General features: G+C 42.2%; 1 protein-coding gene and 1 long non-coding RNA gene across 2 annotated transcripts in view; one reads left to right on the top strand and one right to left on the bottom strand.

Moving 5' to 3' along the window:
• The window catches only part of CLNK (cytokine dependent hematopoietic cell linker), a 213940-nt gene that overhangs the window by 57583 nt on the left and 129452 nt on the right, over nucleotides 1-26905 (bottom strand). Inside the window, exons 6-8 of the mRNA XM_054253475.2 lie at nucleotides 20992-21133; nucleotides 19967-20073; nucleotides 13676-13721 (exon numbers count right to left, since the gene is read on the bottom strand). Of these exons, the coding sequence (XP_054109450.1) occupies nucleotides 13676-13721; nucleotides 19967-20073; nucleotides 20992-21133 (295 nt within the window). The remainder of the gene's footprint in view (nucleotides 1-13675; nucleotides 13722-19966; nucleotides 20074-20991; nucleotides 21134-26905) is intronic.
• LOC128931638 (uncharacterized) lies at nucleotides 17146-19246 on the top strand. The gene is made up of 3 exons (XR_008480306.2): nucleotides 17146-17235; nucleotides 17505-17661; nucleotides 17786-19246. It is a non-coding gene; the product is annotated as an uncharacterized LOC128931638 (long non-coding RNA).

The following is a 26905-nucleotide window of genomic DNA, read 5'->3' as shown; positions in this document are numbered from 1 at the left end:
ACGGCCTTTATTCCAGTTTTCAGTATCTTGCGTCTCAGTTCTCCCTCGGACCTCATCAGAATGGCCTTTATTCCAGTTTTCAATATCTTGTGCCTCAGTTCTCCCTCGGACCTCATCAGAATGGCCTTTACTCCAGTTTTCAGTATCTTGCGCCTCAGTTCTCCCTCGGACCTCATCAGAATGGCCTTTACCGTCTGTATCTCTGTCAGCATTCTTGCCACAACCACTTATCTAATTACCAAGAAGTTCCAAACTTTAGCCTCTTGTCTCCTAAGCTTTCACCAGAATTGAGACTTTTTCTGTCCTGCGCCTCCAAATTCTTCTACTTCTGCCCATTGCCCAGTTTCAAAGCTGCTTCGCATTTTCAGGTATTAATTATCAGCAACACTCCCCTTCCTGGTGGCTATTTTCTGTCTTAGTCTGTTTTTCGTTGCTTAAGACAGAATACTGGAAACTAAGTGATGACTTATATGCAAAAGGAATTTATTTCTTGCAGTAGTGGAGGCTAAGAAGACCAAAGCTTAGGGGGTGCAACCTATGAGAACCTTCTTGCCGAAGAGGACTCACTGCAGAGTCCTGAGGCAGTGCAGGGTGTCAGCTGGCAAGGGGGCTGAGTATGCTGGCTCAGGTGTCTCTTCTTATAAAGCCACCAGTTCCCCTTCCACAACAATCCATTAATCTATTAACCCATTAATCCATGAATGGATTAATTCATCCGTGAGGGCAGAGCACTCATGATCCAATTACCCCTTTATGCCTCACCTCTCAATACTGCCACATTGGGGATAAGGTTTCAACATGAGAATTGGAGGGGACATTTGAATCATGGCAGGTGGGATGAGTACAAGGTGGGAGTAAGCCCAGAGAGGTGATGGCAGAGGTGGGAGAGTGCCCAGATCACATGAAGTCTTGAACAACATGGTAAAAACATTGCCTTAACTATGGTGAATCTTTTCTAAACCACTTCATTAAGGCATCACTGACACAGAAGAACTTTACAAATTTATTGTACACATAAGATTGAATCTGGGGATAAGTACGAATCCGTGAAGCCGTCACCACCACATATCTGTCACTTACCAAAGTTGGCTCCTGCCCTTTTTGTTATTGCTACTTTATTTTATTTTTACTTTTTGATACAAACACTTAACATCTATCCTCTTGGCAAACTTTAAGTACCCAGTACAGTATCATTAGCTATAGGCACCAGGTTGCAGAGTGGATCTCCAGAGTTTATTTATGCACCATAACTGAAGCTTTGTCCCCTTTAAGCCTCACCTTCCCATTTCTCCCTCCGCCTTGCTCCTGGCAGCCACCATTCTGCCCTTGGCTTCCGCGAGTCTGACTGTGTTAGATTCCACATGTAAGTGAGACTCCACAGTATTGTCTTTCTATGTCTGACTTGCTTTGGCCCAGCACAATGCCCTCCAAGTCTGTCAATATTGTCACAAATGGAAAAATTTCCTTCCGCTTAAGGCTGGAAAATGCTCCATTGCATGTACACTCCACAGTTTCTTTATCCGTTCACCCGTCTATGAACCCTTCGGTGTTTCCATAGCTCGGCTATGGTGAAGAATGCTGCCATGAACATAGAGTGCTGATGGTGCTTTAAGATCCCGTTTTCAATTGGATATGTACTCAGAAGTGGGATTCCTGAATCATATGGTATTTCTATTTTTTAATTGTTTAGAGGAAATTTTATTCTGTTTTCAATAATGACACTACCAGTTCACATTCTCACCAACCGTGTGCAAGGGATCCCTTTTCTCCGTATTCTTGCCAACACCTGCCACCTTTTTCTAAGTAGTAGCCATCCTAAGAGTTGTGAGGTGCTATTTCACTGTGGCTCTGAGTAGCATTTCCCTGAAGACCAGTGATGCTGAGAACCATGTCCTCTATGTGTTGGCTACCTGTGTTTCCTCCCTGGACAAATGTCCACCCAGATCCTTTGCCCATCTTCCAATAAGGTCGCTCTTTTTCAGCTATTCAGTTGTATGAGTTTCTTGCCTATATTGAATATTAATCCTTATCAAGTATATGGTTTGCAAATATTTTCTCCCATTTCATAGTTTGCATTTTTACTCTGTTGATGGCTTCCTTTGCTGGGCAGAAGGTTTTTAGTTTGATGTAGCCCTGCTTGTTTATTTTTACTTTCGTTGCCTGTCCTTTTGGTCTCATGCCCAAAAAGTCATTGGCAAGACCCAATGTCAAGGATCTTTTCCCCATGTTTTCTTCTAGGAGTTTTGTAGTTTGGGGTATATCCCCAAGTTGATTTAATTCACCCCAAGTTGATTTCCTTGAATGGTGTGAGACCAGGGTCCTGCACTGTTCTGCATGTTAATATCTAGTCTCTCCACTATTCTTTGACGAGACCATTTTGTCTCCATTGTGTGTTCTTGATGCCTTCGTCAAAAATTAGTTTAATCAATGCACGCATTTATTTCTGGGCTCTGCACTCTGCCCTACTTGTGGACATGCTTAGTGTACCACTGACCACTGCAGCCCTGTCATGTTATTTGAAATCAGGAGGTGTAGATGGCTCCAGCCTTGTTCCTCTTACTCAAGATTGCCTTGGCCACTCAGGGTCTTTTGTGTTACTCAGGGTGAATCTTTATGACACACTGTCCATGTGTCCTATGTTGTCATTATAATGTAGAATTTTTTTCTAGCATCACTTAGCATTCCTCTTTCACTTTTAAGACTCTTCTGTAGGATAATATAAGCAATAGCTACAAAAATCCATGGGGGTTTCAGCCACATCAAAAATGCCAGCTGGCAACCACTAATGCCGTGAGCTTCACTTACTCATTGCTTAGTGATTCACTTAACCAAAGTCCTTCAAAGTAAGAGGTCAGAGTGAACTTTAAGGAACTTTGCACGTGAAAAAAAAACTGGATCAAACAAGCAAAGTAGCTTATCTACTGTTCTACAGCTTTGATGCTAATTCAGATAAATTCTAGCAAGCTTTTTTAAATTTGGGGGTTTTATTTAATAAAGCAATAGTAAGTCAAGTATTTGTGATATTTAGAGGAGAGCGAGCATTGGAGCTGAATTTGTTAAGATTGAATCTTGATTCTGTTCATACTGTGGGCAGGATCATGGCAAGTGTTTAACAAATGTTTATGAAATAAGCTAATGGATTGAGGAGTGAATGGATTTCCCCATCTGGAGGAGTAAGCAGTGCTTATTTATACTTCACAGAAATTCCTGTGTGGAATAGATGCATTGATGCACTTCAAGGCACACTTCTTAATGTACAGCTGCAGTTACTGCTGTTATAATGGTATGAAAAATTAGAGGGAAAATGGGAATTCACCCTGCTAGTGAAGTACCCAAATATTCTAAAATGCTAGGAAAAGTTCTCTGTCAAACAAGAGGAGCCAAACAGTTGTTCAGTCTTTCCCATCTTCAGTTTTCTCTTGGAGAAGCCCGGCATGCTCGCCACCTCATGGTCATAGGGTGTAATTAGCACCATCTGCCCAGAGACTCTGCTTTTCGGTCTCAAGACAGATGTCACATGAGCTGTCAAAATGACTGCTTTTGGGGTCATTTGTATTGAGGTGGGCATAGCATGGTTGCAGAATCCCATGCACCTTGGTTTGACTGTTTCCACTACAACTCATTATGGTGAAACCATGAAGACATTGTCAATATCACTGTGCTCTGGGAGGGTTAAAGGCAGGCCTCTTGGAGAACGAGAAAGAGTTAAGAGATTGTTCTTTAGGGTGGCTGGTGCTGGCTTGCAAGGGGCACTTGCTTAACTTTCAGGAATTCTGTGAACTGGTTTTACATATGGCCATTATTAAAAATAAACTATGTAAATGTACACTGAAGTCACAGTAGCCCCCCCCAGCTTATCCTGGGGGGAAATGTTCCAAGGCCCACGGTGGATATCTGAAACTGAGGATAGGAATAAATCCTCTATGTCCTATGCTTTTCCTAAATATACAGACAGACCTTTGATAAAGGTGATATGTGACAGCAAAACTAGCACATACTTTTTTTTCCTTCTTCCCAATTTCATGGATAGAAAATTCATTTTTTGTAGATCCCAGTAACCTCAGCATACAATATATATTTTTTCCTTTTCAAGTTGAGAACTTCCACCTTTTCACTGAAAGGACTCACTTGACACCTTCTGTCTGGCAAATCAGAACTGCCAGCATCACTACTCTTGTACCTGGGGACCATTATTAGGTAAAATAAGGGTGACTTGAACCCAAGCACTGCGATACCGCACAGGGGATCTCATGGCCGTGACGGCTGCTAAGCGGCTAACGAGTGGGTAACGGACACAGCAGCGGAAACGCTGGACCAAGAAATGACTGGAGCGGGACTGCTCAGGATGTCATCCTGCCACTCAGAAACAGCGTGCAAATTAACACTTAGGAATTGTGTATTTCTGGAATTTTCCACTGGATATTTTCAGACCTCGGTTCACCATGGTTAACTAAACCTGTGGAAAGTGACACTGGGGACAAGGGGGGACCGCTGTCTTTGTTTTTCACTTAGCTACTGTTCAATTTGTGCTAAATATATAACATGCGCAATACCCTCCCGCCTTTTTTTGAGACCAAGTCTCACTTTGTTGCCCAGGATGGAGTGCAGTGGTGTGGTCTTGGCTCACTGCAACCTCTGCCTCGGTTCCAGCAATTTTCCTGCTTCAGCCGCCCGAGTAGCTGGGATTAGAGGTGTGCGCCACCACACCTGGCTAATGTTCTTTTTTTTTTTTTTTAATGTAGAAATGGGCTTTTACCATGTTGCCTAGGCTACTGAGTTTTCTCGAACTCCTAGGCTCAAGTGACCCACCAGCCTCAGCCTCCCAAAGTGCTGGAGTTACAGGCATGAGCCACCACCCCCAGCTACAATACCTTTTAACTATGAAATGCAATCATGCAAATCAACACTTTCAGAAATAGAACATAAGTGTAATGCTCTGTCATTAGAGATTCAGACTTGGGACAAAATTAGATGAACATGGTCTCAATCAAAAAATTTATTGTGTTTAAGACCTTTATGATTTATGAAAGCAAACCATTAGTATATGATGTCCTGATAATTAATTATGGAGGAGTCCACAGAAGCAACTTATGCTTCAAGTGGCTAGTAATGTATATTTGGCAAGGCCTGTTTGAGAAACCTCTCCAAGTCTGCTGAAACTTCCAGAAATTGATCACATGCACTGCTGAAACCACACACTGCTGAAACCACTGTTTGGGTTGCAATGGGAAGAGATTAAGTTAGGCAAAACCAAGGATGGGGGAGAAACCTGCCTGCTCTAGCGGCTCCTCGAATAAGGTCAGAAAGTGTATTTTCCTAGGAACATGTACTTCAGCTGCTTTCATGCTAGGGTTAGTGAGAGATGTGGGATAGAAACATTTTTCCAAAGGAAGCCTGGGTGATATCTTTTCCCCTGACCTGAGTATCTCAGGGAATAGAGAAAGGGAAAGGAGAGGATGATATGGGTGGTAGGGTAGCTGGATTTGTATGCATGAATCATATCCATGAATTCACAAAATGCTGGACCACTGAGTTCTACAGATCAGATATTAAGGCCCAGCGAAGGAATATAATATAGCTAAACTCTGAAAGAGACAAATGGGGCCAGAAGCCACCCAGGCTTCTTGACTTGCCCCTCTACAGGTGCCCACCTAATGCCAATGTGTGATTGAGGCCACAGCCTCATCTCCAGGTGCTTCTAGGACCTACTAAACTACTAAAATGGGCTACATTACAGATTTAATTTGAGAAATATTTGCTATGCATCTGATACAGGAAATAGAAATTATTTAGGCAGATAGTAAGGGCAAAAGAGTCCCCAGCAGAACTTTTCTTCTAAAAAAAAAAAAGCCCAATAAATCATTTCTTTTTTAACAAAGAGCCTGAAAGATTGAGCTGCAAAAATAGATAAGGAAGTTGGAAGCTTGTGCGGTCGGTAGCAGGGTGGGGCGGGGAGGAGGCCTGCAGCTATACCAACAAAAAAATGGCTACCTTGGGCCAGGCATGCCCACCACGGAATCCTCATCTTCCCTTTTTTCGTTAGCACGTGTGCAGTAAGAAGGAAATGGGCAGCATGGAGAAGCTCAGGCTGAGAACCCACCTGCATAATAAGATTGAGGTGGGGCTGCCAGAGATGCCTGCCCTAGGTAGATGGCACAGCTGGTCCTGATCGGGTTTTCATGCCCTATGTACAACAGACAGTGCTTCCTCCCTAGCTCATCCATAACCCCCTGTGTCACTATAGATTGGTAACCCATTTTTCTGGGGCCCCTCTCCATAGCAGAGAGCTATTCTCTTTCTTTTGCCTGTAAATTTTCTGCTCTTAACCTCACTTTTTGTGTGTCTGCATCCTCGATCTATGTGGCTGTGAGACTCTGTGAGACAGCAAACTTCAGGTGCCAGCCCAGAAAACGAGGCCACTTCTCATCCACCGTGTGCCCCATCCGGTGCCAGGTGTTTGCTGTCAGGAAGACAATGTTTCATAAACCAACGTCTCTGTAATTGAGACATCTAGCTTATTTTTAAAAGTTCATCTAAAACATTTTATACATTCATCTAAGTGATTTACTGTATATGCTAAAGAAAAATCTCCACAGGGCATGAGAAATAAGATTCCGATGAAATAAGATGTATTTCCCTTCTATGTGAAACTGCTTTGGGCCTTCAGAGAGTCTGGAAAACTTTCCAGAGCTAGGAGAAGGACAGAGGGTAAAGGAAGGAGGACAAACTCTAGCGCAGTTCGACGTGCCTTTGCTGCACGTCTGCTATGTGTCAAGGACAGTGCCATGGGTTTGTGTCGGTTTTCACCTTTAAGGAAGTCGAATACTGAAGGATGTAGGTGCGGTTTTCTCTGTTTTTATACACGTGGAAACCGAAATTTAGAGAGGTAAAATTACTTGTTGTAGGTCTCATATTTGGGAAGCAGTAAAGCTGGGATTCGAACCCAGGGCTACTTGTCACCAAGTCCAGCATTACTTAAACAACCACCTTCTAGCTTCTTCCTCTTGTGTTTTTTTGGGACGGGGTCTCATTCTGTCACCCAGGCTGGAGTGCAGTGGTGCGATCTCAGCTCACTGCAACCTCTGGCTCCCAGGCTCAAGCTATTCTCCCACCTGAGCCTCTCTGGTGGCACAAATATGTGCCACCGCACCCAGCTAATTTTTGTATTTTTTGTAGAGATGGGGTTTTCCTTTGTTGCCCAGACTGGCCTTGAACCCCTGAGCTCAGGTGATCCGTCCACCTCAGCCTGACATATTAGCTCACACTGGGATTACAGGCATGACCATTGCACAGGGCCTCAGCTGCTTCTGCATATCACACATCACTTCCCCTGAGGACACTGTCTCACACCTCAGTCAAATGTCCTATGAAGCCCTCCTGGGAGACGCAATTCTTCCTCCAAGGCAGAATTAAGTACGCACTTTTTTGAGTTCCCACAATACTTAGTATAGGAATCAGCAGACTGCAGGCTCCTCCAGGCCTAAGGTCTCACATGACTCAGGGCCAGTTTAGTGCCCAGGCATGAGGTAATTTTAAACAAAGTGGCCTAGGATCACACAAGCACACTAGGCAGTGTTGTAACTGTCGTAAATACGCGGTGTGTCCTCCCTTTCGGGAGCTCTTTGTCTAGTTGGAAAACAGACGTATAAACAGAGTGCTTATTATGGGGCTTATGGATAATCAGGCTGCTCACAGCAGCCCTAGTGTTGAGCACATAAGAGGTACTATGTATTATTGGTTGAATTATGATGAAATGAGATACACGTTCCTTCTATGTGAAACTGCCTTTGTGAAGATTCTATCCGTGAGAGAATTATAATATTAATAGTAAGCTAAGCTAACTCACTCCCCATCTTGCCTTTCCCTTAACTACTCCTGCACTATTGGGACAAGCTAACTTTGGAAGACATTCAGGCTATAGTTTCAATGATAATAGGCCTTGCCCAAAACTCAGTCACTTTTGTAAAGCTAACGGGAAGCCATCAGGCTGTGGAGAAGAGAACAGCCTAAGTCCTGCTAAGGCGCAGACATAAATGATTGTCAGCCATTGTTCCCAAGTTCATAAGACATGCAACTTCCCCAGTTGTTCCTGCGAATAACCCCACTATTGTAGAGTGGCCTTTGAAGATCGCTTTCTCGTTTTTGGCATGCACGTCTGATATCTATGGTTCCACCTAAACCCAATGGCTCCATCATACTGCCAACCTGTGGCCTCACCCAGAAACAGTTCGTCAGCTGGAAGACAGCTTCAAACCCCTGTGAGTTCATCCCCACACCAACCAATCAGCAGCAAGCACCTGTTACTTGCCCTCCCATCCCTTCCCCCAAACTGCCTTTGAAAATCCCCTAACCTATGAGCTTTGAATAAGATGATTTGAGTATGAACATCTCCCACGTGGCGTGGTCAGCTCTTTCTCTATGGCACTGCCATGGTCTCTCTTTACGCAGTGGGCAGGAAGAACTCCTCTGGTGGTTACATGTGTGCCCATTTTCCTCCTGCTTTACAATCTTCTCGATCCTTTCCATGCAAGCAACTTTTACGACTCCAATTTCATGTTTATTATTAATGGCCTTTTCTTCACATTGTGATGTGGATTTGTGGAAAAACTAAGTAGAGGAGAGAGAGGGCAAGCTTATCGCTGTCCAACACACCCCCAGGGACTGTCAGGAAGAGGAAGGGAGAGCACGCAGGGCGGAAGCAGTTATGTCCGCAAGATGTCTATAGATGTGGCTTTCATAGATTGAGGAATATCCGCCCCAAACAATGGATCATTTATAACACCCGAGAAACCACTCTGAGTGGGAAATGTACTGTGAACCTAGAACTGAAACTAATATATGTGTCGGTCTAGGCTTTTCTCAAACGTTTTCTAAGGAGCATGGGCCAAAGAACATGACCCAAGAAAAAGCAGCTTCCATGGCCATGTATGTTATAAATGCTCCATGCCCTGTCCCCCTCTGGAGATCCACAATGTTCTAAAAACTTGGGCAGTAAAGATGATCTGTTTATTTTTGTTTAACTCAGTGTTTCTCAAGGTTAGTGCATTCAGAGTTTCCCTTTTATTTATTTTATTTTATTTCTGATACGAAGTCTTGCTCTGTGGCCTAGGCTGGAGTGCAGTGGTGCAATCTCTGCTTACTGCAACCTCTGCTCCCAGGCTCAAGCAATTCTCCTGCCTCAGTCTCCTGAGTAGCTGGGATTACATGTGCAAGCCATCATGCCCAGCTAATTTTTTTTTTTGTATTTTTAAAAGAGATGGGGTGTCACCATGTTGGCAGGCTGGTCCTCAAACTCCTGACCTCAGGTGATCCACCTGCCTTGACCTCCCAAAGTGCCAGAATTACGGCATGAGACACCACACTTGGCTTTCCCTTTTATTTAATATGACTCTCAAGAGCTCACACAATTAGTTTCAGATAACTTTACTTTGAGCTTCTTAGAGCTTCATTCATTGCTTCTTACTTAGAGCAAGGACCAGTGGGAGGAGGCTGTAGGAAGACACTGCCGTTTCTCAGATGGAGCTGAAAGTAAACAGCTGGGCTGGGGCCGCTTAAAGGTAGCGTGCGCTTCCTGGGAAGGTGGTGAGGCTCCTGGGCCACTCGAGCATCTGTGAGGGATGGTGTGTCTCAGTTACAAGGAGGGGCTGAATCATGGAGATTCTGCTATTTTTTTTAAACTTTTGATTAAATAAACAAAATAACCTTTCCGTTCTGCTGACCATGTAGGTATAGAGGCCACTTGTTCCAGTTTACCCCAGACGTCTCTGGTTTTCATTTGGAATGTCCTGCTTTTGAAGAATCCCTCCATCCAGAGCAAACTGGGATGGTTGATTCTAGTGAACACCCCAAAATTACAGGGAAAAGAAAAAGTGTTTTTCATTATGCATGCATATCTAGTCATTCTGAAATGGTTTCATGGGGAGGAGCAGATTTTGCCTATGCAAAAGGCAGTTCTGTACATTGCAATGCTATTGGTAACCGAATCTTCACTGGGGAATTATTATTTGGGGATATGCATTTTCTGGAGCTTCTTTTATTAAATACTTTTTCAGTCTCCTATTTGTGGCTACTTCATATCTCTCTATCAGAAAATGAATTTGTTACATTAAGCAGTTACAGATTCCTTTCCTTTTCTCGGAGCTGCATTATTTTTCTTGTGTGGTAGTGAGATAAAATACTGTTCTTTAGTTCAATTAATGAGTGATTTCATGAAGTCAACGTTAACTTCGAATGAGCATTATATCAATGTCTCTGTTGCTTTCGAGTCACGGGTTGTGACCGAAATACATTTACATCTAAAAATGCTAGGGGAATAATATTACATTTATTGATGATCAATTCTGCAACCTCAGGCGAGTTATTTCTGCAAAGGACAGAAGATACCACATCTCATTATTGCAATATTGTGTGTTGCCAAGTTCTGCCACTAGGGAGCAGTATCATCTATCAATTCACTCTGGCCCTGCGCTTTGTATAGTCTGGATGAATGGGATATTAGTTACGGAATGTGAGGGAGAGTTTGCAGAACGCGTTTTATACACTAGCCAACACAGAAAACCCTGGCAACATTACCATAGTGGAATAAACCTTGGCTTTGGTCTTGTGACTATTTGCCGATGGCCTTGAGCAAACCACTTCCCTTGCTAAGCTTCCTTATGTAAAATGAGGGAATTGACCCACATTAAACTCATTTCTGATTCTAATTTCTTCAGCATCTAAACTCGTCTAAAAGCAAACTAGTATAAAGGTCTTTTGATGGCATTTTGTGGAATTCTACTTTGCTTCCTTTCAATCAGCTCGTGTTTCTGGATATACATGTTCACTAGCCTATGCATAATTCTCTTTTTTTTTTCTTTTCTTGGAGGTTTATTGTATTTCTTTATAAATTTATTCTTGTATATGGTATGCTTGTCACTTCAGAGGAAATTGGCTTAGAGTTTGTGCTTGGTTCACATCTACAGCAAAGAGAAAATGCAGTTTAGCTTCTTTTATTCTCAGCTTTGGTTTTTCTAGGAAAATAAGCTACACTATATTTGAAAATTATAGCTATCCCTATCTGGAAATAAGATGATTTCTTCTAGATCTGTGGTTAATGCTAGTGGTTCATCACACATAACTTGTATTGTAAATACTTTGCTGCCAAATAAACTTTCACCCATTTTTTGGGAATGAAAAACAAAAAGTCAAGCTTAGGGAAGATAAGTTCTTGAAATCTGACAGTTTCCAGATAATGTCAGAATATGATTGCAAGAAAAATGACATAAAATGTACATTAACATAAATCTATAACTGCTCAACTTGATGAAAAATATCACCATAAAATTCTGCCATTACTGAAACAACCGATGTTTTTTTTATGACATTTCATGAGAGTGAATAAATTATCTGAGAATCTGTTTGCATCAAAAATACAGAATTTTGTAATAAACACATAAATCATCCAAGCATTTTTTCAGCAAGATGCCTGATCCTAAAACGGGGGGCATTCATATTAATTTTCCCCCTTCCAGCCTTGTTCTAGATATGGTAGCTTAGGGCTCTGCATGGTGATGGGGAACCATCAGTTATGGAGATGAAGGGGAGGATGATGTAAAAAAAAATAACTCATATTGAAGAAGTCCTCCATCCCAACCTGCCCCACCCCAAAAGCCTCAACGTCTCTGAACCTTTTGCTTTCACTGAAGTCCTCTTTGCAGTCGTGGTCTCAGCTTACACTGGAGTCTGCTTTACAAAATGCTCATATTTTTGTGGTCATGGGACTCATATATCAGCCAACATTTGCTGTAAAACAGACACAGCACTAACTTAATCCTGAAAGATATGTTTTTGGTGCTTTCCCTGAGGAACTGGTTTCTTTTTTGTAATGGGAAATTCATATCATGTAAGGAAGCTTGATTCCCTTTTTGCTTAGACTACCAGGTAGCTCAGAGGCAAATTCACAATTTAACCAGAATAGAATTTAGTGATGTGTGCCTGGGAATCTTACATTTTATCTTCATTTTAATTATGTCCTCTATCTAGATTTTCTTCTGTTTCATTGTTCAAGCTTTTACTAACTAATATCTTTGTGAACTGAGGCAAAGGTAGATAAACATACAGGTGATAGGTAAACAGACATACTGATATGTGAAATAATGGTCAAATAAATTTCTGCAGCCAAAGAAATGAGGGTGGATGCCCATAGTGAACTGTAAATAAGATGGCAATTGTGAAGTTAATTTCTCATCTGATTTCTCTCCAGGACTCATTTCTCAATGAATGCCTACAAAGCATATTATGATGACTGAGGCCATTTGTGTATCAGATGATCCTGGTCTGGTCTGTGATCCCTCTATGCTGCCCATCCCTTTCTCTGTTAAGAGAAGTGAAAATACTTCCTCTATGTTAATTCACCAGCCGTTCTTTAACCTGCTGGTTGACAAAAAGGAGAAGGAGGACTTAGAAAGGTTACACAGCCCGGGAGTGTGCTTGCGTTTCAGCTCTTCTCCGTGCTCTTTCCACTGCGCTGGTGCTTCCTTCTGAGTGTCTTCCATCTGCCCTCCAGAACCTCCCTCCCGCTTCACCCTGCTCTACCCTGCTCTCTGCCTGGGACACTGACCAGAAAGGACACACAGGGACTGCCCTGTCCTCTCATTTCTAGTTAGGTGTACCCATTGGAAAGCCCAAGCAGGAGGTCACAGAGAGGTTGGAGAAAGAGCTCGGTGTTTACTCCCTTGATCTTCTCCCCAAGACTACCTGGGCAGGTGGCGTCCAGTGACCACTGCTCCTTTCAAGGTGGTGTGCTCCTTGTAGTTTTCAGTAACTGTCTCCTCATCCCTTTGCACCTGGGGGTAGGGCCAGTCCCACTGCTGTTAGCTGTGTTCTGGCACCATCCCTTCTTCTCCCTATACTGCCCACACCTGGTAAATAGTTCCTTTGGCATACATTTCCTTAAATTATCCTAATTTGAATGTGCAGTCTATTTCCTGTTGGGACCCTTGCTGGTACACCGTCCCTTTAAAGAAAAGATGGTGCTAGTAATACATTATAGAAGATAGCATTAGACACATGAAAAGTGAGTTTGATATGTTTCAATTATTGGGGACAGTAAATCTTGGCACTGTCATCTTTTCCAGTAAAACATTGTCAGAGGAGATAGGGGCATGAGGGAATGACGAGAGAAGCTATAATGGATACAATATCATTAAGATTTCTGTGGCTTATCTTCCATTTATGCCTCTAGCACTACTGAAATTGATTATTTGCTTTCAGGTTCGTACCTGCATTTTTGTGTTCAAATTGAGTTGTTTTGCCTAAAGCCTTAAAATCTGTTTTCATATTAATTAATCGACGCTTTAAAATTAGATTTCTATCTTGTGACTTTCGGGGGTATGCTTAGAGAGATAACGTGATTATATATTTAATGCAATCCATATGTTGCAAAACAATTCATTTGCAAAATTGCACCACAGAGAATGTGAGTTTTCACAATCAGTTTCATCATTAATAAGGTAAGGTGATAAATAGGCGTAAACTGTGCGAGACTCTGTCTAAAATTAGTAACTTCCTGAAGTGTAATTAAGTAGATCACCTTGCTTAAGATCACGCATGACCACAAACAACAATGCAAGAGGTTCTCAGAAGCAAAATAAATGTTTTCATACTTACGTTTAAACTTCGTGTGACATGAGTTTACCTTTTATGTTTTGGCTCCTGATGTCCTTGGACATGGGTTTGTCCACCTGTACAAGACAACGTGGCACCATTATATCTTCAGTTGTGACTATGAGACCATCTGTGATCTCGACACTCTCTGTGGTGAGGTTCCCCAGGATAAAGCCATAAGTCCCTAAACCCTCTGGTTTTCAATGTATGGTTGGCTGTCAGCAAACAAGTATAAATACATGCACCCCTGCCAGTGAAGGGTGCAGTGGCCTGAGGGGTGTTTGGTATAAAAACATGTGGGGTTGAGAACCAATCCTGCCTCTATTGCTGGCTTTGTAAAAAGCATTGAGTATATTATAAACTTCAGATTTGTCATCTTTTTTTTTTTTTGAGACGGAGTTTCGCTCTCGTTACCCAGGCTGGAGTGCAATGGCACGATCTCAGCTCACCACAACCTCCGCCTCCTGGGTTCAGGCAATTCTCCTGCCTCAGCATCCTGAGTAGCTGGGATTACAGGCACGCGCCACCATGCCCAGCTAATTTTTATATTTTTAGTAGAGGCAGGGTTTCACCATGTTGATCAGGATGGTCTCGATCTCTTGACCTTGTAATCCACCCACCTCGGCCTCATTCATGTCTCTGAGTTAACATGAACATCCATCTATTGGATCAGGTACATGAAGGCAATGAGGCGGGCAGGTCAGAGTATGGCCTTGTGACAAGGGCTGCGTTAGGATTCCACCTCCAGCTCCTGCCGACTGTGAGGACATGGCAAATTACTCGGCCTTCTGAGGCTCAGTTTCCTCATCTGTGAAATGGAGGTAAGAAAAACACTGATACCTTCTTGAGGATGGGAGGATAACACAGAACACACCATGCAATGTGTCAAGAACACACTAACCACACTGAATAAATGTGTCACTATTAAAGACATTAGTGAACTATTAATATTATTAAAGACACGAGTGAAGGATTGAGGGGTACACAATGGGAAGACGTAAGGGTGAAGAAGAGGAAGGTCATAAAGGGTTCCCTATGTCTCTGAAAACCTTTAAGCCCAGCTTAACATTAGGCTCTTCGTATTAGTCTTGATTGGCACCAGGCTGAGTTGGGCATGGTGGGTCAGGGGCTCATTGAATACCCTGTCACCTCTTATCCTCTGTGGAACATCGAACCACAGTATTTATGCCTGGAAAGGGCATGGCCCTTCTTCTTTGGGTTATATCTAGTCAGGGTTGAGTGCTGGTTGGATTTTTTAATCATGGCCGTTGTCTCCTTCATTGCACCACTTGCTTCCAATTTCTCCAGAGTTACCTTACGGTGACTGGGGTGCTGGAGGGTTTTTTCGATGTTCTCGTTGCACCCTCGTCTTTTAGTCTTCCCTGCATGCCTGCTCCACAGAGGGAGTCTCTCTCAGTGCTCAGGCCCCACCCTGCGTTGCTAGCCTGGTCACGCATGCAGATGTTCCCCGTTGTCTCCATCTCAGGCGGGACTTCCATGCTCAGGGTCAGCAGTACTACTAGAGAATTCCCAGGCCCAGGAATATTTCCTGCCCTACCCCTGGGGAGAGTTCCAATTTCTATCAGATAAATATTTGCTAGTGCCTACTACGTGCCTGTAGCAATGCTAGACTGCGAAGGAGCAAAGAGAAGTAGGAGCTTCGATTCACAGGTGCATTTAACTGGTTTTCAGTTTGGGCACTATTGAGAATTGAGATTCGGGTCAGATAATTCTTGTGCCTTGTACAATGCTTAGCAACATCCCTGTCTTCTCCCCACTAGATGTCAGTAGCACTCAGTCAGCACAACCAAAAATGTCACCAGACTTTGTCAAAAGTCCCTGGGGGGGCCGAAACATTCCACCGAGCACCACTGATCACAACGCAGCATGTACTACTGCACTGCATGGCTTCTTTCCTAAGACTCCTCCAAAGGCACTGGTGTGCTCACCTCCATCTGAGCACTTCCTAGAACATGGAAACTGCCCATCTGGGTCAGTGCCTCCTCCCTTAGACTGTGGACACCGGTTCGCCTTTCTACCCTCATCGCTAAGCACAGTGCTTGGTACACAGTACATGCTCAATAAATAGAAGGATGGGCAAGACAGTTGTAACCCATCTAAGGGTCTAGATAAGAACTGGCCCATATAAAAATTATTGAAGATCCATTTCATTTTTTCTTTTTTTTTTTCCCTTTGAGGCAGGGTCTCACTCTGTTGCTCAGGCTGGAGTTCACTCTGTTGCTCAGGCTGGAGTTCACTCTGTCATCCAGGCTGGAGTGCAGTGGCATGATTTCAGTTCACTGCAGCCTTGACCTCCCAGGCTCAAGTGATCCTCCCACTTCAGCCTCCCAAGTAGCTGGGACTACAGGCATGCATCTTTTGTACTTTTTGTAGAGATGGGGTTTCACCATGTCACCCAAGCTGGTCTTGAACTCCTGGGCGGAAGCAATCCACCTGCCTCGGCCTACCAAAACATGGGGACTGCACGTGTGAGCCATCACACCTGGCTGAAGATACATTTCACAGATAGTTTAATCACAGCAAAAATGTGCAGAACTAGTGAGAATCAACTCCTACGAATGAGATTGCCACAAAAAAGATAATCTGCTTGATAAATGCTTGGCATGTACAACATGGATTACAAAAGTAAAACAACCCCCGCATTGGTTTCTGTTTTGTATGTTCTGTCACTCATGCTGGAGTGAAGTGGCAGGATAACAGCTCGCGGCAGCCTCAACCTCCCAGGCTCAGGTGATCCTCCCACCTCAGTCCCCAGAGTAGCTGGGACTACAGGCATGCTCCACCATGCCCAGCTATTCTTTTTTTCATGTTTTTAAAGAGATGAGATGTTACTATGTTACTCAGGCTGGTTTTGATTGAGCTCCTGGGCTCAGGCAATTCACCTGCCTCGGCCTCCCAGAATGTTGGGATTACAGGCATGAACCACTGCACCTGGCTAAAACTTCTTCTTTATCTGAATTGAGGCCAAACACGTGTTGAATTCGTGAGACAATGCCCCTCCAAAATCGTGCACACCTTGCCCTAGCCTTTTTCCTCGCATGATTTCACTTGGCTTAATGTACTGAGATTGTAGTTCCACCTACAAAGCCATCTAACCAAAGGAAGCTTGTTTTTAACAGGAAGCTACAAACATGATACGAAGGAACGGAAAGTGTAAGAATAAAGGCTTAAATCCTGGCACGGTTGTTTTTAAAATAATCAGATGAGAATTGTCCATTGTGAAACAGTAATTCTACTCATGAAGGCTTACATATGTAAAAAGGGATTGTCAGTCATTCACAGGGAAGGTTCAGCTCAACTTTTGGCTCAGCGTTCCCTCCTTCAGCCGCTGGTCCAGTCTCCCTGGAATGCTCCTTCCGTGACTGTGTTTTATGCTCTGGTGATGAGTGTTCTGAAATGCCCTCCTCCCTCTCACACAGCCCCTAGGGGACTGCCCTAGATGCGGATCTTGACGACAGTAGCAAATAATAGCAGGAAAGTAGAAGGATTTTGAAGGTCAGACTGAGAAAGTCTTCTTCGTGAACGGAAGTTGAACTGGGGAAGGATTCTGTCTCTCTTCCTATTAAACAGGTATTTATTTTTAAAGCTTGAGTTCAAATGATTGAAAGTTTGTTATTTTTCATTCATTTAACCAGTATCAGTGTTGAAAACCTCTTACAAAGGCACCATGCTAGGTGCTGGGGCTAAAATAGCACCTGACCTCATACAGATGTCCTCTATGGACTGATTGCTTTGTGCTTCAGGCTGGAAGTACAAAGATCCATTCATGGGATCTTACTGAAGTTCCATTTCCTTTCTTCCCCTCCCCATTCCCCTTCCTTTCCTTCTTTTCTTGACAGGATCTTACTCAGGCTGAAGTGCAGTGGCACAGTCTCAGCTCACTGCAGCCTCAAACTCCCAGGCTCAAGTGATCCTCCCACCTCAGCCTTTGTGCTGAAAGTACATAGAAATACTGTGTTTTCTATGTATTACTATGACAGTAATGGAATTTTACAGGTAAGACCATGAAGGCTCAGAGAGGGTAACAGGTCCAAAGGCACAGAGCTTATAAAATTGGAGCCATTAAAATGAGAGTGATGATTTTGCAAGATTGTTGTGTTTTATTTTTATTTTTTTTTAGATCGAGTCTCGCTCTGTTGCCCAGGCTAGAGCGCAGTGGTGCAATTTTGGCTTACTGCAATCTCTACCTCCCGTTTCAAGTGATTCTCCTGCCTCAGCCTCCTGAATAGTTGGGACTACGGGCGCCTGTCACCACCCTGGCTAATTTTTGTATTTTTAATAGAGACAGAGTTTCACCATATCGTCCACGGTGTTCTCAAACTACGGAACTTGTGATCCACCTGCCTCAGCTTTTCAAAGTGCTGGGATTACAGGGGTGACCCACCGCTCCTGGTGCAAGATTGTTTTAAGGATTAAATGGCATTCATTCTTTCAGTCCTATCTCTACTGAGAATTTTTTTCCTTGACCTTCCTTATCCTGCATTATCATTATTTTTCAAAGCACATTTGCTTATCTATTGTTTATTGTGTATTTATTTATTATTGGTCTCCTACCACTAGCATATATGTTTCTTGAGAGCAGGGAATTGGTCGTTCACGGATGTATCTTTAGAGTCTATAATTGTGTCTGATCCTAGCAGGCATTGATGACACAGTTCTTGAATGAATTTGTTGAGTGAATGATTGAGGTGTTTTTCCATCATTGCTGTGCCTGTGTAAAAAGGAAGTGTTTGATTTTTCATCAGTCGTCTTGCCCCCTTAATCTCTATCAGATATCTTCTGTGTAAACGGTCGGTCTTGCTTGGTAAAATTTGTAGTTTCATTTTTCTGTCCAAATGAACAGAATCCCTCAAGTTAAATAGACAATGTGAATATGTAATGCGTGAGGAATATTTGAAAGCACTGTAATACTCAATCATAACTGTGGTGCAAACTAAAAAAAACATAGTGAGATCTCTTCTTAAAAAATGCAATTGAAAATATAATAGCCAGTTTTGATGATATTTCTGAGGGGGTGGACATTCCTATATAGGGCTTCTGGGAGGGTAAATGGAAATAATTTTTTAGAAAGGAAATTTTACAATATATATTAAAAGCCTTTAAAATGTCTTCACTGAGTGGTTTAGTAAAACAATTTGAAAATCCCATAATGGGTTATGCTTTATCTATAAAAATGATGTTTATGAATGCTTGCTTATCACATGGGAAATTGTTTTGTAACCAGAACTTTCTGCGAGAAGAAAAACAAAGCAGGTATATACATAACAATTAGGCCTCCCTTGTATGACAGACATCTGCATAGAAAATACTGACAGTGACGAGCACCACAATGTTATGACGGATAACTGCAATCCCAGGGGCAATCTCTTGCATTTCTCTATTAAGAAAATTAAGTGTTGGCTGGGCGTGATGGCTCACACCTGTAATCCCAACACTTTGGGAGGGTGAGGAGGGTAGATCACGAGGTCAGGAGTTTAAGAGCAGCCTGACCAAGATGGTGAAACCCACAACTACTAAAAATACAAAAATTAGCCGGGCATGGTGGGGGGAGCCTGTAATCCCAGCTACTGGGGAGGCTGAGGCAGAGAATTGCTTGAACCCAGGAGGGAGAGGTTGTGGTGAGCTGAGATTGCACCACTGCACCCTAGCCTGGGCAACAGAGTGAGATTCCATCTCAAAAAAAAAAAAAAAAATGGAGTGTTAGGAAATGTTTTATTAAAAATAAAATTCTATGTATTCAGTTATGGCATTTGCATTTACTAGATTTTTTTTTTGAGGCAGAGTCTCATTCTGTCGCTCAGGCTGGAGTTCAGTGGTGCAAAATTATCTTTCATAGCTTTCAAACAGCGTTTTGAAATAAGCATGGTAGGATTTTCTGTTTTTCCCTGTTTGGTAGATAAAGTTACGGGGAGGCTTAGAGAAGTTTCATGACTTACTTTTACCTCCCAGCTCATAATTCACCACGTTGGGCTGAGACTCTGGACAAAATCTTATATTATGATGAGAAAGACTTGAGTTCATGTTCTTTCTCTGGAGAATGCAATGAACATTAGATGAGAAGCATGTGAATGTCCTTAGCTTGCTCTCTGGCTCACAATCTTCAAGACATCTGAATTCTCCTTGCTTCTAGAGGTAGGGTCATGATGCTACCAGTCATAAGAGTCACCTCCTGTCCATCTCAATGAGCTCGATCTGCTCTTTCCCTAATGAGATCGCCTGAGGGACAGGAGATGGGGCAGTTTCTGGCTGGTTAGGAAGAGCCCTATACATGTTTGGGTCACAAGGTCTAGCCTTTACTCACTCTTTCCAACTTCGTCTGTGTGTTCCAGGCTTGCTGTCCAATGGGGATAGAGGTCCTGGTGTCTAATGGAAGGGAAATGTCCATTGCACCCTTGAAATAGCGTGTATCTGTGCAAACAGAAAAATATTAAAGTCATACCTTATGTGGACTCCGCACATTACAATTTACAAAATATCTGCACATCTACAAACACATACAATTAGGAGGGATCATGCATTGTTTGTCTTTGTGTGCCCTGATCAATCCTAACATGGAAACTGGCACATAGTGATGCTCAATGAATGCTTGTTGAATGAATGAACAAAAAAAGTCATCATCATTTACAAGATGTTTTTCTCCAAATACACTTCAATAGATTTATTTTAGTGGTTCAGGCCCTCGGAAATTGTGAATGCTTTCTCTTTTCCCTTACAATAGGGTGTTTTATCTCAAGGAACTCGCTGAAGCTGCCCTATGTGCTGCAGTTAGAGACAGAGGCAGGTGTGAAATTAGAAATTAGGTCCTCTTTATTCTTAACAATTGCAGCTCTGCTGTCATGCCCTGCTGATGCTCATAGGCTGGCTGAGTGAAAAATGAATTAACCAAATTAAAAAGCCTTTTTTTTTTAAAAAAAAATCTGCCTTCTATGCAGACCTCATCTTCACATTTCCCACGCTGCCCCATCCCTGCCTGTCCACCCTCTGTTATGCTCATCATTTGTTCTAGGGCTAAAGGAGGGCATCACGATAACAGTGGCTGAGAGTTACAGATCTCTGGCTTGGTACCAGGTCCTCTGGTGAGAACTCAACAGGCATCATTCATCTAATCTTCAAAAGAGCTCTCTAGGGCAACTTCTATTATTATGAATCCTATTTTCAGATAGAGAAAGTGAATTTGAGAGACTTTCTCAAGGTCACCAGCTAGTAAGTCACAGGGGCAGATGTTAACCTAGGGTTGTTTAATTCAGAAATCGCACCTTTAAATAGTGTGCAATATGGCAGCAGGTACATGCATCTTCATATTTTAGGCAGACCCCCAAACGTTACCTGCGTATTCAGATTCCTTTATAGGGCGGGCTGGTAAGATTTTAATCGACTGCCACGTCTCTTCCATCTGAAGTTCAGGGTCTTCGTAGTCATCATTACTGCGGCTTTTTGCTCCATCCAGGAGTGCAGGAAAGTTTCTTTCCTAAGCAGGTGGTAACATTCCAGTGAGTCAAAGGAAGGTACAATGTTGACAAAGAAAGACTACAGTGCAGGAGTGGAGTAGATTTTCTTAGCTGCAAGTTAAGTATTTAAGAGTCTAGCATCTGAGGTCTTAAATGGAAGCTTAATTCTTGTGCTAGTGAGAAATCTAAAGAGATCTCCCAATATTTCCATCTCTGATTACTTAATCAATACTAATCTGGGTACTACTGTGAAGGGACAATGCAGATGTAATGGAGGTCACTGATCAGCTGACTTTAAAATAGGGGGATTATCCTGGATTACCTGGGTGGGACCAATGTGATCACATGAGCCCTTAGAAGCAAAAAGAGGACCTATTTGCAAATAAGATAATCTTATATTTAAAGAATTCACTAAAAAATTATTAGATCTAATAAACAATTCCTCAAGGTGTCATACATGATTAATATACCAAATTCAGTTGTATTCCTATATACTAGTAATGAAAATTCATATTTCTATAAATTAGTGCTAACAAATTGAAAATAGAAAGAAAATGGGCTAGGTGCAGTGGCTCGTGCTTGTAATACCAGTGCTTTAGGAGGCTGAGGTAGGAGGATTGCTTGAGGCTAGGAGTTTGAGAACAGCCTGGGCAACAGAGTGAGGCCTCATCTGTACAAAAATGTTTTAAAAAGGAAAATGATTATATTAGCAATAGCATCAAGGAGAATAAAATATATAGAAATAAATTTAACAAAAGAAGTGTAAAACCTGTACACTGAAAACTGCAAAACACTGTTGATAGTAATTTAAGAAGACCTAAATAATGGAAAGACAAGCAATGATCATGGATTGGGAAACTTAACACTGTTAAAATAGAAACACTTTGAAAATTGATACACTTATTTTTTTTGTTGTTGTTGCAAAAATTGACAAGATAATCCTAAAATTCTTATGAAAATAAGAACCAAGAATAGCCAAAACAATCTTGGGCAAAAAAAAAGACAAAGTTGGAGGACACTTATTTCAAAAGTTACTACCTAGATGCAGTAATCAAGACATGTGGTATTAGCAGTAAGACAGACATGTAGATAATGGAATATAATTGAGAGCCCAGAAGTCAACCTTCATACTGACGGTTAATTGATTTTTAAGTGTGTGCTAAGACAATTCGCTGATGGGAAGGATAGTCTTTTAACAGACAGTCCGAGGACAACTGGATATTCACATGCATGAGGGTGAAGTCAAACCTCTTTTTTTATATCATGTGCAAAAATTAAATACAAATGGGCCATGCATAGAAATTTAACAGCTAAACCTATAAAACTCTTAAAATAGTGGAGTAAATCTTCATTTCTTGGCTTAGGCAATGGTTTCTTGGAACAAAAAATACAAGCAATAAAAGAAATAGATAAATTGAACTTAATTAGAATGAAAATCTTGTGTGCTTCAAAAGACCACAAAAAATAAAAAAGCAACTATAGAATGAAGAAAATATTTGCAAATCATGTATCTGATAAGGAGCTTAAATCCAAAATACATGAAAAACTCTTACAACTCAATGATTTAAAGACAAATAACCAAATTTTAAAGTAGCTAAAGGATCTGAATAGATGCTTCTTCAAAGAAGATATGCAAATCATCAATAATCCCATGGAGAGATGTTCAGTATTATTAGACATTAAGGATATGCATTGGGAGGCTGAGGCGGTGGATCACGAGGTCAAGAGATCGAGACCATCCTGGTCAACATGGTGAAACCTCGTCTCTACTAAAAATACAAAAAAGATTAGCTGGGCATGGTGGTGCATGCCTGCAATCCCAGCTACTCAGGAGGCTGAGGCAGGAGAATTGCCTGAACCCAGGAGGTGGAGGCTGTGGTGAGCTGAGATCGTGCCATTGCACTCCAGCCTGGGTAACAAGAGTGAAACTCTGTCTCAAAAAAAGAAAAAAAAAAAAAAAAGAAAAGTAAATGCAAATTGGCCGAGCATGGTGGCTCACGCCTGTAATCCCAGCATTTTGAGAGGCCAAGGCAGGCAGATCAGGAGGTCAGAAAATCGAGAGCATCCTGGCCAACATGGCGAAACCCCGCCTCTACTAAAAATACAAAAAAATTAGCTGGGCAGGATGGCATGTGCCTGTAGTCCCAGTTACTTGGGAGGCTGAGGCAGGAGAATCGCTTGAACTCAGGAGATAGAGGTTGCAGTGAGCCAAGATCATGCCATTGCACTCCAGCCTGGTGACGGTGAGACTCCATCTTAAAAAAAGAAAAGAAAATGCAAATCAAAAGCATAATGAGATGTCAGCCATATATATACCAACAAGATGATTTTAAAAAGATAATATTGAGGATTGACAATAATGTGGAGAATTTGGGATTCTCATGCATTGCTGATGGGAATGTAATAGGGTGCAGCTATTGTGGAAAACACTTTGGCAGTTCCTCAAAAGGTTAAGCACAGAGCTACCATATAATCCAGCAATTCCACATTCACACAAAAACTAGCACATATTTTATAGCAGTGTTATTCTTAAAAGATTAGAAATAACCCAAATGTCCATGGACTGCTGAATAAGTAAATAAAGTGTTATATAGTCACACAAGGGAATATTATTCAGCAATGAAAAGGAATAAAATACTGGTATATGCTATAAGATGGAGCCTTGACAATATTATGCTAAATGAAAGAAGGTAGTCATATACAAAAGAGAATGTTGCATGATTCTGTTCATATGAAATGTCCAGAACAGGAGGACCTACAAATAAAGAGTTGACTGATATTTGCCGAGGGCTGGGGGAAGAGGGAAAGTGCGTTTCATTTTGAGATGATAAAAATGTATTGATTGGAGTAATGGTTATACAACTCTGTGAATATACTAAAAAGCCATTGAACTGGACTCATAAAATGGGTAAATTCAGTGGCATGTAGATTTTATCTCAAAAACAGCTGCTTTAAAAAGCAGAAGAGGAAGCCAGAGAAAGGAAGTAGAAGAGAAAGAAGGAGTGATCTTGGAGAAGGACAATTTACAGAGAATTCAACAGTAGAAGGATTTGACAACAGTCAGCCAGCAAGGACATGGGGACCACAGTCCTACAACAGAAAGGAACTGGATGCTATGGAAGCAAGTGCCTCTTCAGAGCCCCTGGAGGAGGATGTAGCCCTGCCAGCATGTTGCTTTCAGACTTGTGAGACCCAGAACAGGGGAACTAGTTGAGCCATGCTGTGCCCAGGCTTCTGATTGCATCCACCGTGCGATAATACGTGGTCAAGCTGCCAAATCTGTGGGGAAGTGTCATGGCAGCAACGGAAGACTGATGCAGTTATTTGGGTCTTTATCGTTAAGCATGGGCCTCAAGAAGTGACACCACTCTCTGTATGTTGTTCTAAAACGTAACACCATCACAATAAAAGCAACTGCAAGGTGAAATTTTGTGCTAAAGCTGGTACCATCACTTTTGAAATTCTAATTCATTCAATCAAGTTTAGGTGAGAGAATTTAGGTAAAATGCATAGTTGAGAAAATTCTATGGGATCATAAACCCCCAGCCCCGCCCCCCGCCAAGTGAATTGGCCGAGGCTGCCATTTTTTGTCATTTTTCCGTTTTGGAAATGGAGCCAGGACACCAGGTTATAGACTGTTGGTATTGCTCATTTGAGGTGGAGTAAGTGTCTTGGGACTAAACTCTTCATTTGACTAAAGTGTTCACTTTGCTACATTGGAGATATGCCTTCGCCCTGAAGCTTCGTTTTTTCATCTGTAAAATGGGATTCCGACATATCCGTACTGTTAATAAGAACAGTTACCATAAAAGATGGCCTTAACAACTTCTCTCTAACCTTAGTTTTTGCTCTGGTTATCATTAGAGACTAAATGTTTCTCTACCCCCACCCTACGCCCTCCTGCTCACACACTATTTGTATGTTGCAGCCCTAATCATCAGTGTGGCTATATTTGAAGATGTTACCTCTAAAAAAGTAATTCAGGTTAAATGAGGTCATAAGGGGTTCTTATCTGATAGGATTAGTGTTCTTATAAAAAGAGACACCAGAGAGTTCTCTCTTTCTCTCTCTGGGTTTCTCCCTCTCTCTCCCCACGGCTCCCTGAATGTACACACTGAGGAAAGGCCATGTGAGCACACAGGGAGAGGGTAGTCATTTGCATCACAAGGGGATAGTTCTCTTGATCTTGGACCTCTGGTCTTCAGAGTCATGAGACAATAAACTTCTGTTGTTTGAGCCATCCAGATAACGGCACTTTGTGATGGCAACACTAGGAGACTAACACAGGTACTCATCAAAGGCTCTGGGTCTGAATGCTGGACTGGCAGGAATGGACACCAGTCCCCAACAGATGCACTCACATGCAATGGTCATCATAGGAATTCTGGGACATGCACCTCTGCATTAGAATCTGCAGCCAGCATTGTGTTATACATAAGCAGGGACACGACTCTTGATCCTGCATTCCTTCATCATCATGTGGAGCCACCGAGCAATTGTTTATCCTCCCTGCATCTCAGAATGCTCACCTCTTGCCTCATTTGCAAAACTGTGTTTGGTTTTCATTTGGGCCTGAGAGTGAAATCCAGGTGCTAAAACGTGAAGCTTTGTAAGATTTAAGCAGCAGCATGTGATGCCGAGAGCTCAAAAGGATGAAAAGAAACATATTTTCATGCACATTCCCCAATCTGGCCCTCAAAGCTGAAATTTTATCCTCCTTTTACAAATATAAAAACTAGAATTGGTAACTTTCCAAAGTCACGAAGATCACAGATGTGGTAGGTGGGCCCAAACGAGTCTCCCCTCCACATCCCCAGTGGAACTCAGCATAAAGAATTAAAATTTGTTCTGCATGTCTGGGTGTGGCAGCTAACACCTATAGTCCCAGCACTTTGGGAGGCTGAGGCGGGTGGACCACTTGAGGTCCAGAGTTCAAGACCAGCCTGGCCAACATGGCAAAACCCAGTCTCTACTAAAAATACAAAAATTAGCCAAACGTGGTGGTTCGTGCCTGTAATTCTAGTCACAAAGGAGATTGAGGCATGAGAATTGCTGAATCCCAGAAAGTGGAGTTTGCAGCGAGCTGAGATCACACCATTGCACTCCAGCCTGGGTAACAGAGTGAGGCTCTGTCTCTAAAAATTAAAAATAAATAAATAAATAAAATTTGTTTTGCACCTCGAAAATAAAGAGCAGAGAATTCGAAGGGTTCTAGGTGTGGTTGCATCTATAATTTTGACTCTGTCCAAATGGTGTTATCTTAGTTCATGTCTGTTCTTATAACAGAATATATGACTGACTAATTGATTTAAAAATCCATTTATTTCTTACAGCTCTGGAGGCTGGGAAGTCCAAGGTTGAGAGGCCACATCTGGTGAGGGCCATCTTACGACATCATAGCATGGCCCAGAGCGTCACATGCTAGGCGGGTGAGCGCTGGCCCAGGTCTCTCTTTTCTTATAAAGTCACCAGCCCCATCATGGGGGGTCCTAACAGGTGACCTTATCTAAATCTAATTACTGCCCAAAGGCAGTAATTCATATCAACATATGAATTTGGAGACTATGTTTCTAACACATGTTCGATGTTACTTACTTAGTATTATAAAATTGCTCTCAAGAAAGTTTATCTCAATTTGAAATTTTACTATGAGTGTTAGGAAGTGCATTTCTCATAATGCACTTGCCAGCCCAGTGTGTTGGTATTTTCACTTTATCGGCCTTCACAATGACCATGTTAATTAATTTTTATTTCCATTTTATAGCTGAGGAATTGAAATAGAGTTTTATACC

Source organism: Callithrix jacchus, chromosome 3 (genome assembly GCF_049354715.1).
Source record: "Callithrix jacchus isolate 240 chromosome 3, calJac240_pri, whole genome shotgun sequence".
NCBI lineage: Eukaryota > Metazoa > Chordata > Mammalia > Primates > Cebidae > Callithrix > Callithrix jacchus.
Note: the sequence above shows the minus strand (reverse complement) of the source record. Positions and strands in the feature narration are given on the sequence as shown.